The sequence below is a fragment of the Schistocerca piceifrons genome, chromosome 4 (genome assembly GCF_021461385.2).
Source record: "Schistocerca piceifrons isolate TAMUIC-IGC-003096 chromosome 4, iqSchPice1.1, whole genome shotgun sequence".
NCBI lineage: Eukaryota > Metazoa > Arthropoda > Insecta > Orthoptera > Acrididae > Schistocerca > Schistocerca piceifrons.
In genome coordinates, this window is record NC_060141.1 from 145,793,270 (window position 1) to 145,807,358 (window position 14,089).

A 14,089-nucleotide genomic window follows, 5' to 3' on the forward strand; every position below is an offset into this window, starting at 1 on the left:
GATCATCATTTGTTGGCACTGTAAACATTTCGCTATACCTCACTTTTCCAAAGTGATATGTTACATCACAACATGCTGAATAAAAGCAGCAATTTATTTACCATAACTGTAGTAATTATTAATTTACAACCAGTTATCTAATGAGCATATAAAAATATAGTAGTCCTGTGTCACCTTACATTCTCTCTCTCTCTCTCTCTCTCTCTGTCTATCTATCTATCTATCTATCTATCTATCTATCTATCTATTTCTTTCTTTCTTCTGTTGATGGACATTGTCCTGTTCCACTAAAACTGCTGTGTTTTAGTAAGGCGTACTCCAGTACCGTTGCATTCTGTAAGCTATACATGCACGCTATATGATGCTGGTAGTAAAACATCTCTGAGAACATTGCGAAGTTGTGGTCCTGTGATACATTGTTCCATGCAGTGGGTTAAAGGGCAGTGCCATTTGTCAGAATGTTTAGTTGCATTGCAGTGCAACATTGTTGTGTTGCTCAGGTTGTGAAAAAGGTATGTAGCTCTCAACCTCATGAGAGTTGCACATGGAGCAAATGAATATGATACACCTGCTGGCATGCAGCCTCTGGAGCATCTGCTTCAATTTGTGTGTGTCTCTCTTTCAAATGGGCATGTTTTCATCTGCATCTGGTGTTTAGTCTAAAAACCACTGTGAAGTGCATGACAAAGCGTTTGTCCCATGGTACCAGTTATTTATGTAAGGAGCATGAGAAGAATGATTTAAAGGCCACTGTACATGCTGTAATTAATCTATCTTGTTCTCATGATCCCTTTGTGAGTGGTTCATATGAAGTTACAGAGTATTTGTTGAGTTCTCAGTTAACGATGGTTCTCAAAACATTGTAAGTAGGCTTTCCCAAAGTTTGCTCATCTTCCTCTTGGCAATCTCTACTTATTAGAAACATGTAAGTTTGTAAAAAGTAGTACTACTAAATTAAATAAAAATGTGAATGTTCATGATCATAGTACAAGACGAAAAATGAAACTGTGTTCGAAGTATGTGTATCTCCATTTTCAATAACTCACCACTTAACCAAGGCATCCAAGTATAAAACTGTCTCCCACCAGAACTAAGGAACAGGAAGTCTCTGCCTTTGTGTAATATGACTATGAAAACCTTCCTGTTTAATCATTGCTTTTACACAGTATTTGAATTTTGGCCCATATGTGTGAAAATAAATATGAAACCAGTTGTAGGAATGAATTTTATACAAGAAATAAACATTAATGTAAAATATATGTAAAAAGTTTTTGTGTTTATACCATCTAAAAATATGCGGATTGTTTGGCGAGCCACCAAGGAAACAGTATTATTTAATCAGTCGCAAAAGAGTGCTCAGTCTATTCTATAACCTGTATTACTATTGTCCAGTCAATCAATGTGTTCAGTGCTACGCACAACCTGTATTTCTTACCTTTATGTGCTGCTCTATAAAGTATTATGTTCCATAAATTGTGTTTATTCTTGCTATATCACACATGCCTGGTTGCATAATTGAATAATCTAATTCAATTATGCAACCAGGCATGTGTCCTACAGCAAGAATAAACACAGGTTATAGAATAGACTTACCATTCTTTTGCGATAGATTAAATAATACTGTTTCCTTGGTGGCTTGCCAGAGTGCAAAAGGTGCTGACCCAGGTGGCCTCTATAAGCAGGCTTGTGAACTGTATGGATGCGCAATCTCACAAATTGCGCACATCATGAGTGAAGGAACATCAGTCCACCCTTCTGGGGAGCTGCAAAACTACATACATACACTAGGCACAGAAAAATGCATGGTACAAAAAAAAATGCATGGTACAGAAGAAATGCATGGTACCAAAAAAACCACTGGTACCAAATACCGAAAAATCATTGGTACCGTGGGGGGCGGGGGGAGTACACTGATCCCACAAGCCACTCTGAGATTACAAGTCACGGAAGACATGAATGATAGCACTGACGTCCAACATGCCGAACGACTGCTGCTGCTGCACCATGTGGTTGGCAGTCACTGGTGAGTAGGAATAGAAGTGATGAGGTGGCGGGTTGGTGTGCCATCCTCCCTATTGTGAGAGTCCATAGGGCAGAACCAGGGAAGGCGTCTAGATAGGGATGTCCTCGCTGAGGTCAGCGGTCAGTGCTGGAGGCATCCATGGGGCTGCTGGAGACGACAGCTGCACAGGACTTGGCAATGGAGGTGGTGGCGGCTGCAGTTTCAGGTGCAAAGGTGGGGGAGGGTCTGCACCAGCAATGGCAGCTGAGCAGTGGGGCGAGAGACAGGGGCCCCAGACAGTGATCTGCCAGGCAGCAATCCCGCTGTGGCACGAACCGGACCGTCTACAATACAAGAAGAGACATCGGCAGTGGTGGGCTCTCTGGAACAGACCCCACTGTGTGCAGCTGCAGCTGGTTGAAGTAACGGAATGTCTGCCTGTCACGAGTGCAGACGACTGACTAGTTTGTGTCACCAAATCCTATTTGCCTATGTCATATGTCACTCTGATCTTGTTCTCTGTTATACCACATAGTTCTGAATTATTGCCAAAAACTTCTTTCCTGCTTTTTAGTAGGTGCATGATGCTCTACTTCGGTATGTGTCGCATGCTCTGTTCTACAATTCTTACTGCTCACTTCTTGCCAGAAATTCCTTTCCTCCTCCTCCTCGATGGTGATTATGTTTCTTACGAAGATGGCACATGATGTGTCATTAGTCCTCATTGCTTCTGCCTACCCACAACCCATTTTTAAAATCTGCCTTGTTAGGAGGGTTTGATATGTGTGACATTCATTTCTGTTCCCTGTGCATTTTTTACCTCTATATTTACGTGGCACGTATACTGCCACTTGTTTGGTTTTATTACAGCTTTTTCATGATATGACTTTCTTCCCCACAATGTCCACAAATTACTACTTGTTTATTGCAATGTCTTGCCAAATGTTGGCATGGAACACGCTGCCCCACTACTAGATAGTCTTTCACTGAAAGTGAACAAAACCCAAGATATACTTTTTGTCGCTTCATGAGAGTTTTCTAACCTCAGGGCTCACTTCAATATCTTAATGGACCAGTTTTCTTCCACTTAGTCCTGTCCTGAATCATACTGTAAAGCCGGTTTCGAAGCTTTCCTTAGTTAGTTCATCTTCAGGGTTCTGCACGAATATTGCGTCTTTTAGTGCCTTTGCATCTGTGTCCGCTGGGAAGTCATATGGTATCATTAAAGGTCTCTCTGCTTTCTAAATAGAAACAAAGAAACTCATCCTGATTGAATGCAGTGTCCTGCCTGATCTGAAGGCAATATAAGGCGTAGTCACTGGCATGTTGCACCGTCAGCCGGTAATGGATCTGATAATGATAAACGAGAGAGGAAGAGAGCCCACCAGTTGCAAACGATGCACTGCCTTGTCCGACAAGGAAGCCGAAGAGTTAGAAAGAGCAACTAAAGGCTTATGATTCATGATTAAATGGAACTTAGAACTATACAAGGGGACATGAAATTTCTTGAGGGCAAACACAATCACTAAAGCTTCCTTTTCAATCTGAAAATATCCCTGCTCAGGGGGAATTAGAGTCTTAGAAGTGTAAGCAATGGGTTGTTCAGACCGGTCAGCGTGTTTGTATGCCAGCACCGCACCGAACCCATTCTGAGAGGCATCTGTAGCCATCCGAAATGTTGACCCGGCTGAAAAGTGCTCAGACGTGGGGCGAATTGGAGCTTAGGTTTAAGCAAAGTGACTGCTTGGTCACAAGCTGGGGGACCAGGAAAAAAAAATTCACACACATAAATGCACTTGCAGAAACTGAGCAACAGTGGATGCAATTGGATAAAAACTTACAGTAGTGTGCTACTTTATTGAGAAACACCTGCAGTTCCTTAATGGAGATCGGCCATGGCAAGGCAACAATTGTGTCGACGTGGCGATGCAACGGTGTGACCCCTGTACAGGTAACCTCAAAACTTAGGTGCTCAATTGACTGCTGAAAAAATTGAGATTTGGCAAGACTGCACTTGAGACCCACAGACTGCAAAACAGAAAATGACGGTTGGAGATTTCGAAGGTGGTCTTCAGTGGAAGAACTCAAAACAGTGACATCGTCGAGGTAATTGATGCAGCTGGGCACAGAGGCTGTCAGCTGTTCTAAAAAACACTGAAAAATTGTGGGCATACTAGTGATACCAAAAGGCAAGTTTTGATGGCCTCATCCAAGGGGAGCTGGTGGTACTCTTCTGGCAAATCAATCTTGCAAAAGTAGTGGCTACCTTGTAATTTTGTGAGCAGCTTGTCATGGCGGGGTTAAGGATATGTGTCTTATCATGGACTGTGCATTAATCATGAAACTCAGGTTGCCACAGAGGTGAAGCTTATTCTTTGGCTTCTTAACAGTGTCCACTGGTGTAGCCCATTCACTGGAAGAAATAGGCCGAATTACATTGAGTGATGTCAAGTGGTCTAATTTGGCCTTGACACAGTCACACAAAGCAACAGGCACCTGCCATGCCCAAAATAATAAATGAGAGTGGGCAGGCTCTTTCATGATAATATGAGCCTGGAAACCAGTAGCATAACCAAGCCCAGGGGAAAACAGGGACAAAAACTCACAACAGAGGGACTCGAGTTGCTGGTACGGAACTTGATCCTGACACTAAATTTATCTCACTGGCAGTGGAGAAACTGAAAGTGTGAAACACATCTAACCAAGACAGGTCTGTGGTATGGGAATGATCCACAACAAGGAAAGTGGGAGGGTAAACAACTGATTTTTAAGAGACAGGAACAGAGAACTGATCTAGGGTCAGTATCTACTGTTTATTGTAGCTAACCAATCCTGTAAATTTGTGTGAGGGGAGGGGAGCCCAAGTCCACATACGTTTCTGTTTTTACTAAAGTCACTGCAGTTTCTGTGTCCACTTGCATTTTTAGCTGTGTATTAAACACACACAAGTCAATAAAAATTTGTGTAGGGAAACAGTCATCGTAGAGATACTGTTTGTGTCCATCGGTACCACTGTGTCTGCCACGTTTGAAGGGGAGTTACACATCAGTGCAATGTGGACTTTCTTTTGACACTTATTGCAAACAGGCCAATGCTTACAGCATACAGCCAGCTTGTGTTGGACAGAGCATGACGGGCAAGGCGAAAGGGGGGGGGGGGGGTCACGTGGCCGTTGTTGCGACGTGGCCCGTTGCTACTGTGACCATAACCGACGCTGCCCTATGCAATGTTGAGTCGAAGGTTGTACTGCTGCAACGGCTTCCTTGTCATCCCGAACACTTGCAGCGTGCCTAACGTGGGTTGAGTGAGAAACTTCAGATACCTCTCCCCACACAGCAGTCTGATTGCCTGCAGCCCCTGACACTTCAAAGGGCTGTGCCATATTGAGCACAGCTGTAAACATCAGATTCGCACAGTGAAGTGCTTTTCAATGGACTTCCCTATCAGGGAATATATCACACATGTGATCTGAAAAGGATTCGAGATGGTTACTAGTGACAAATTTACAATGATGGCTCGATCCTTGTAATTCTGATGCCCAAGTGTGTAAGATTGGTTTGTGCATTTCTGACAGTGGTAAAATACTATGCGTGCTGCAGTGATATGCGTTCTGTCACAGTTACATGTTGAGAGAAGTTGCACATTTCATCAGATGATAAGCTGACCAGTTCCTGCAAAGACACAAGTTGCCATAACAGCTGATAAATTCGCGGTGAAAGCCAGGAAAGAAAGGAAGCCTACACCAATTTGTATTGCCCACATAAAAAAACTTGGAAATATTGGTGTAACCGTTTTTAGTAGAGTTCCAATTTTCAGCTGATTCATCAAACACCGGGAAGGGCAACAGTTGCACTGATGGGAGAGTAACCCACTGCGAACAGGCAGATGTCACTTGTTTTGAGCGTTGGTGAGAGCCTGCTGTTGTTCAAGGAAACTTGCTGCTGGGCAATGATATATTGGAGTATTTCTTCCATCGGGATGTTTGCCTGGTGACTTAGCACTGACACTAACATGCGTAGAAAATGTAACCCTCACTTGTCACCAAGTTTGCCATAGCAAGAACAAAATTGATTTATGGAACATAGTATTTTATGAAGCTACATGTAAGGTACAGTGAAGTACAAGTTATGTTTAGCTCTGAACACATTGACTGAACAACAGTAACACAGGTTAGAGAGTAGGTCGAGCACTCGTTTGCAATCACTTAAATAATACTGTTTCGCTGACGGCTCACCAGAGCGCGCCACTGAGACTGACCCCGGTGGCCTTTATAAGCGAGCTTGTGGATTGTATGGACGCGTGATCTCTGAAGTCACGTGCATCGAGAGTGTACATTACTGTGTTTTGTATATATGTGAGAAAGAAATGGAATGAAAATACTTAATAACTACATAAAATCATGTTTGTATATTCCCATCACATCTCGTTATGTCATCAGACTATCACATCGTGCTATGAATTGTCCAATATCAGTTGTATGTTTGTGCACCACCATGTGCATGTCTTGTACAAAAATGATTCAAAGGACAAAATAAATGAACAAATAAACAAAAGTGTCTGCCAGCTCGGTTTCTTCAGCATCTCAGTGACACGGTCTACTGTTTGAACAAACTGTGACCATCTGTGCTGCCCTTCTCTGTATACATGCAGTATCCCCTGTTCTTCCAATTTTGTTCGGATCCTACGCACTTGAGAAGTATTCTAGAATGAGTGATGTGAGTGATTTGTAAGCAATCTCCTTTTCAGACTGATTGCATTTCCAAGTAGTCCAGTGGCGTCATTTATAACTGAAGAACATGAAAAATGAATGGTTATGCATAGGTACAACCATTATTGAGAACACTGTGAAGGAATGTGACAGAAAAACTCAGCACTTTTTACCTTCCAACAATTGGCATCTCTAAGTTACGTTATTTGTAGAGCACTGTATCTGCTTGATGTACCCCTGTGAGCAGCATTTGATCCCTAGCAATCACTTTGTATGTGGTGTGGAAGCATACGGCTATCATGTTTTGGACTCACCCTCATGTGAGCATGCACTTCCTGAGTGTGGTATGACAGGCAAGTGGCCCTGCCACATGGCTGAGGAAATGTGGACTCTGTACTGCTTCATCACAACATAATGGCCCAGCAAGTGGTTAGCCTAGACGTGTTGACTTTATGTGCAAAAGTAACAATAGTAGATGATTTGGAGCTGCTAGCTGGCTATTTTTCACCAGCCATTACCAAACTTTTTAAAATATGTCTTGACAGCCTCTTGCTTTCTATATATTGCAAATTATTACATAATGACTGATACTACAGCTATGGCCACCATTGTTGCCAGTTGTTGCAAATTTCTTCATTGAAGGTTTTGAAGATCAGGCTGTACAATCTGCTCCTCTATGTCCAACTTGTTTTTATAGGTATGTGGACAAGCCTCATAGAATGGAGGCATTTCTGCAGTAATCACATGAAAGGCATACATCCAAGCACCAAATTTTCAATGGAAGTGGAAACGGAAGGCAGATTGTCGTTTTTGGATGTGTTGGTTGAATGTTAATTGGATGGATGCCTGGGTCATTGTATACTTAAGCTGTCTCACCCAGATCATTATTTAAATAAGCACAACTTCCCCCATACAGCTCAAAAGCATTCTGTCCTGAGCACTTTGTTATACAGTGCACAGACAGTTTCAGACCATGATCATCTGGGATCTGTATTGGGCCACCTAAAGAATGTGTTCAGAAGAAAAAGGTACAAACCACATCAAATTAGAGCTGCATTTGTTGGTGCAAACCTACCCGGCCAATGGAAGAAGACCAACCACAGCACTCATTCCATTGTGTTGAGTGATCTTGAGCACAATTGGATACATACTATGTAAATGTGGTATTAGACCAGTTTTATAATGTCTGTGAGATCCAAAAGATTTGCTGAATCCAGTGAGAATGAGTCTGTATTTCATAATAGCTGGCATGTACTATGTGAATGTAGCAAAAATTACGTAGGGCAGACAATCCGTATTGTAGCCAAGTTCTGTGCTGAACATAAATGGCACATCAAGTACAGAAATCTTGAGAGAGTAGCGATACTGGAACATAGCCTTATGGAAGGGTTAGAGATCAACTGTAAGGAAATGAAGGCCCTCTCGTGTGCGGCAAGTTACTGGGATTCTATAATGAAATAGAAATTCACATGTGCAATAACAATTGGTGGAGCTTCAACTGCCAGAGACTGTGATTTTGTGTGTGTGTGTGTGTGTGTGTGTGTGTGTGTGTGTGTGTGTGTGTGTGTGTGTGTGTGTGGGGGGGGGGGGGGGGGTCTATTTTTGACAAAGGCCCTGTTGGCTGGAAGCTGATTTTGTAACAGTCTTTTCGTTGTGCCTATCTGCAACTCAACGTCTCCGCTATATGGTGAGTAGTCACTATCCTGACCATAATATTGTTACATTCCATCCTGAATTTTCCATTGTTTGATTTCAGTAACAATTTTTAGTAAAGATGGTGGTTATAATCTGAGTGGTGCCTGGGGACATGAACTTGAGCCATCAAAGAAATGCAGCCAAAAACCATGACTTTTAAGGGAGGATGCTATGTGGGGGATTGTCTCCATTCACATTTCATCCTACAATCACACTGGTGGGGGGAGGGGACCAGCTATATTACTGATTTCCTGCTTTTGTGTGTGGGAATCCTGTCCTCTAGATGGCAATTCCAGCCACAAGCCAGAATGCCACTCTAAAAGGTACACACTTTCTTCTCAGCTGTCTGTCATCTCCTGATGAAGAACATGGTGTTAATCTTTGAAGTCTTGAGTTCTAACTCCGATTTGATGTATCTGAACACTGAGAAAATTTTATACAAGGATGCCACCATGAAGAACTTAAATTTCAATGTTATGTATTTTGACAAAAGCATGCAAGCCATTTATGATGAATTGTATCAATTTGAAACCAATAATGGTACTTTTTCAATAAAGTGAACCAAAACCTGTGGCTTGTTACTGTACACCATAAACAATTTATATCACATAACTGCTATGGTCTCCAGTCTTACATTTATTTGACAGAATTGCATTATTCTGTTGTTGCTTTCATTGTCTAAAGAAATGAATTTATTTTGCAGATTTTTTTCTGATAATATGGATCCACTTGATGGTGACCCACTGTTGGTAAGTGTACATCATCCTCTATTTTCTGTTTCATCAATGTAACAAAATACTGATTTATATCCTCACAGATAAATCACATAGCATTCAGCAATGGTTGGATGTCTCTCACTTTTAATTATTTGCATTTGAAAAGCAGATTCATTATGTATGTTTAATTCATCCACATGTGGAAAATGTAACAAAAATAGATTACTTTTATAAATAGCTGTATTGTAGACACACACACACACACACACACACACACACACACACACACACACACACACGGGTTTTTTTTAATTTTTTTTAACAGTTTCAGATTATGTGGTGTACAGAACTGTGGCACAACAATTTAAACAATGTTAGTCTTCTGGGGGTTTCAGAAAGAGTCTGCTGTTCTATAAGGGGCGTTCAAAAAGAAACGAGCCAGAGGCATAATTACAGAAACCAGTACCTGTATGTTATAAGTATTGACCCTGGCTGTTGAGACATTTGTCCCACTGTGACCAGAGGCGCCGAATGGCTCTCTCTTAAAATTCCCGGTGCTACAATGTGAACCAGTTCCGCATGTACAGTTGGACGTCGTCGTCCACATGAGTGCAGGAAAGGTTATGCTGATATTCATCTTTGACCAAGATGGAACCCTTCTGATTTACTTCCTGCAGCATGGGACAACAGTGAATGCCTAGTGTTACTCGCAAACCTTGATCGCTGTTTGGCAAGCGATCAAATCAAAACCATCAAGCAATCTCACCCGTGGGGTTATTCTGCTCCATGATAATGCAAAGCCTCATACGGCCAACACAGTCGCGGCACTCCTGCAGAAATTCAAATGGGAGGTTCTCGGCCACCCTCCATACAGTCTGGACCTCTCTCCCTGTAATTACGCCATTTTTGGTCCCCTTAATAAGGCTCTGAGGGGCAAACGATTCACCTTGGACGACGATGTCCAGTTGTACATGCGGGACATGTTCACATCGCAGCCCCAGGAATTTTATGAGACAGCCATTCGCTGCCTTGTGTCACTGTGGAACAAGTGTCTCAACAGCTGGGTTTAATACTGCTAAAATACAGGTACTGGTTTCTGTAATTATGCCTCTGGCACGTTTCTTTTTGAGCGCCCCTTAGTCTCATTGGGAAGAAACAAGGTTGAAATCCTTGTCTCATAGTCTAGATTTAGCTTTCCTTTGGTTTCCATAAATCAGGTATGATTTATTCTGAATACTTCCTTTATCATTTTCACATCAGTCACCCCCCCTCCCCAATCTTGATCCGGCTCGGTTACAGCTCTCCCTGTAGTGTCCTTGCTGTTGACAAGTCATTTCCTATAGAGTGGCACTGGCTACAAATATATTTGCAATAAATATGCTTAATTAGCAAATTCGTCAGTAATACTTGCGTACTGTCTACTGCCTAAAATTATGTAAATTCTGAACTGCACAAACAGAATAATAGAAACAAAGATCAGTTTCACCTCGTAAGTCATAGAATTGTAGTGTATCAAAGAAACCTACTGTATGTAGGACTGGTGCTTGCCAGTGCACTGTTGATTTCAGTCACGTTTCCCCATTGCAAAATTTAGAGCCAACCTAAAAATAATAATGTTTGTAATTGGGACTAATATCTAGACAAGCACCTCAGCTTTGCACTGATAAAAAAATTATAGAAGCTTTATAAGTGTGTATTAGTATTATTTAACATAATTACTCAATATTTAGTTTTTGTTTTCATTTGCTTATTAAATAAATAATCTAAAATATGTTTTGGCTGCTGAGTTTGAAAATACACTACTGGCCATTAAAATTGCTACACCGAGTAGAAATGCAGATGATAAACTGGTATTCATTGGACAAATATATTATACTAGAACTGACATGTGATTACATTTTCATGCAATTTAGGTGCATAGATCCTGAGAAATCAGTACCCAGAACAACCACCTCTGGCTGTAATAACGGCCTTGATACGCCTGGGCATTGAGTCAAACAGAGCTTGGATGGCGTATACAGGTACAGCTGCCCATGCGGCTTCAACACGATACCACAGTTGATCAAGAGTAGTGACTGGCGTATTGTGACGAGCCAGTTGCTCAGCCACCATTGACCAGACATTTTCAATTGGTGAGAGATCTGGAGAATGCGCTGGCCAGGGCAGCAGTCAAACATTTTCTGTATCCACAAAGGCCCGTGAAGGACCTGCAACATGCGGTCGTGCATTATCCTGCTGAAATGTAGGGTTTCGCAGGAATCGAATGAAGGGTAGAGGCACGGGTCGTAACACATCTGAAATGTAACGTCCACTGTTCAAAGTGCTGTCACTGCGAACAAGAGGTGACAGTGATGTTTAACCAATGGCACCCCATACCATCACGTTGGGTGATACGCTAGTATGGCGATGACGAATACACGCTTCCGATGTGTGTTCAGCGCGATGTCGCCAAACACGGATCGTCCATCATGATGCTGTAAACAGAACCTGGATTCATCCGAAAAAATGACATTTTACCATTCGTGCACCCAGGTTCATCGTTGAGGACACCATCGCAGGTGCTCCTGTCTGTGATACAGTGTCAAGGGTAACCGCAGCCATGGTCTCCAAGCTGATAGTCCTTACTGCTGCAAACATCATCTGACTGTTCGTGCAGATGGTTGTTGTCCTGCAAACGTCCCCATCTGTTGACTCAGGGATCGAGACGTGGCTGCACGATCCGTTACAGCCATGCGGATAAGATGCCTGTCATCTCAACTGCTAGTGACACGAGGCTGTTGGGATCCAGCACGGCGTTATATATACCCTCCTGAACCCACCAATTCCATATTCTGCTAACAGTCATTGGCTCTCGACCAATGCGAGCAGCAATGTCGCGATACGATAAACTGCAATCACGATAGGCTACAATCCGATCTTTATCAAAGTCGTAAACGTAATGGTACGCATTTCTCCTCCTTACACGAGGCATCACAACAACGTTTCACCAGGCAACGCTAGTCAACTGCTGTTTGTGTATGAGAAATTGGTTGGAAACTTTCCTCATGTCAGCGCGTTGTAGGTGCCGCCACTGGCACCAACCTTGTGTGAATGCTCTGAAAAGCTAATCATTTGCATATCACAGCATCTTCTTCCTGTCGGTTAACTTTCGTGTCTGTAGCATGTCATCGTCGTGGTGTAGCAATTTTAATGGCCATTAGTGTATTTTTGTTATGTGCATACCTTACTGTATCAGACTTCTCCATATGTCTATGTAGACAGTGAATCTAAAATTCTCAATAGTGAAAAATGCATGCAAATATGAAACTGTTTGCTTGTTAAATAAAAAACTTTATTACAAGGTGGTGTTATGCATGAGCATTTACTCCCACAACATTTATAACTTTATGGTGCCAAATTCTATTTTTTAACACAGTCTTGAAATATGTACACCATAATTGTTCACTGCTCATTTACACATAAGTGTGAAATTGAAGGTTCAGTTCTTAATTTTGCTCATCCGCCTTTGTCATTACATTAACATAGTTCTTGACAGTTCAGGTAGTACGCCAGTGTGGTATACTTCACATAGGCTTTACCACTACTACCGACTTAGTCTGTACTCTCATGTATTCACAATCTGAGCCCTGCTATCCCGGGTTTATAGTCTCACACTTTGGCAGCAATGCGTCACTTAGTGATTTTAGTGATTTGCTAGAGAATTCTACAATAATTAGTGATACAAAAGAGAGAATGACAAAGGTAACTGACCTGGATGTCTAGGACTATTTACTTTATGTACCCAATGTTGGTGTCCTTGTATTTCTGCAAAACATTGAAGTATTACAAGGTAGTAAAATGGCTGGTATCTTGAAATGGTGTGTTAATTAATTAAAATGTTTGAATTACAGAACTCTGAGATAATCATGAATAATTAGTTTACAAAGCTAAGTAAGTTGTTGGTTTTTAGTTTAGACACATGTATTTTTGCATAGTATTGAAATTACCATATCTTCCAATCCTGATATCTCCCGAACTAATGGCCTTATGTGAAAATAATTACACCAAAATGTTCATGGTTGGAGGCACTACATCTGTAATAATGATAATATGAAATCCTTTACCAAATGTAGAAGTTGATAAATTTGTGTACACTTTCAGTAAAATCATGATTCTATATTTATGATAACAGAGTCACTGCAGATTAAAAACTGAATCCTAAAGATTATTTACTAACTAGTCCTTTAACAAATTGTTTCTTCTCAAAATAAGTAAGGAAATCTCCATATGTACTGTAAAAGTATCTGTGTTTTTGTATGCAGTAATTATTAGTGATGACCTTTACTTTAACATATTTGTAAAAATATCTCCTATCAAGTTTTATGGAATTTCCAAATTTCAGTGACCATGAGTCTGTAGGTAGCAGTGCGAAATCCACAAAGTAATCACAGTACTTTCATTAATCTGTACTGACAGTGCAGTAAACTGAGAGGAAGGGATCATCGTGATCATCATTTCTTCTTCTTCTTCTTCTTCTTCTTCTTCTTCTTCTTCTTCATCACTATTCACCATTTGGCTTCTCCTGCTATATAAATGCTTTCTTCACTTTCCTCCATGCATTATTGTCTTAAGTTTTGCACATCCATGTCACTCCTGCATGTTTTCTAATTTCATCTACTCACCTATTGTTAGGTAATCTTCTCAGTCTATTCTTATTTCTTGGAATCGAGTGAAGAAAGTCTTTGGCTCATTTACCATGGCTCATGGCTCATGGCCCATTGATCATCCATCACCTGACTATCTAATCACCTCACCTCAATTTCATTTTCACTACAATCATAAAATCATCATTCACTACAGTTTGTTCTCTGATACTTATATCTATTATTCCTTCTCTCCTACTAATTCTCAACGTGCAACTGTCCATGTTCACAGAGCAACCCTATAGTTTTTGAGTGGTTATAATCTAAAAAGTCCATGTCATCCAGG

At 41.3% G+C, this 14,089-nt stretch overlaps 1 protein-coding gene across 7 annotated transcripts in view; it reads left to right on the forward strand.

Moving 5' to 3' along the window:
- LOC124795403 (cellular tumor antigen p53-like) overlaps positions 1–14,089 on the forward strand; it is a 145,763-nt gene that overhangs the window by 17,549 nt on the left and 114,125 nt on the right. For all 7 annotated transcript variants that reach the window (XM_047259423.1, XM_047259420.1, XM_047259418.1 and 4 more), the window contains exon 3: positions 9,109–9,154. In XM_047259423.1, the coding sequence (XP_047115379.1) occupies positions 9,109–9,154 (46 nt within the window). The remainder of the gene's footprint in view (positions 1–9,108; positions 9,155–14,089) is intronic.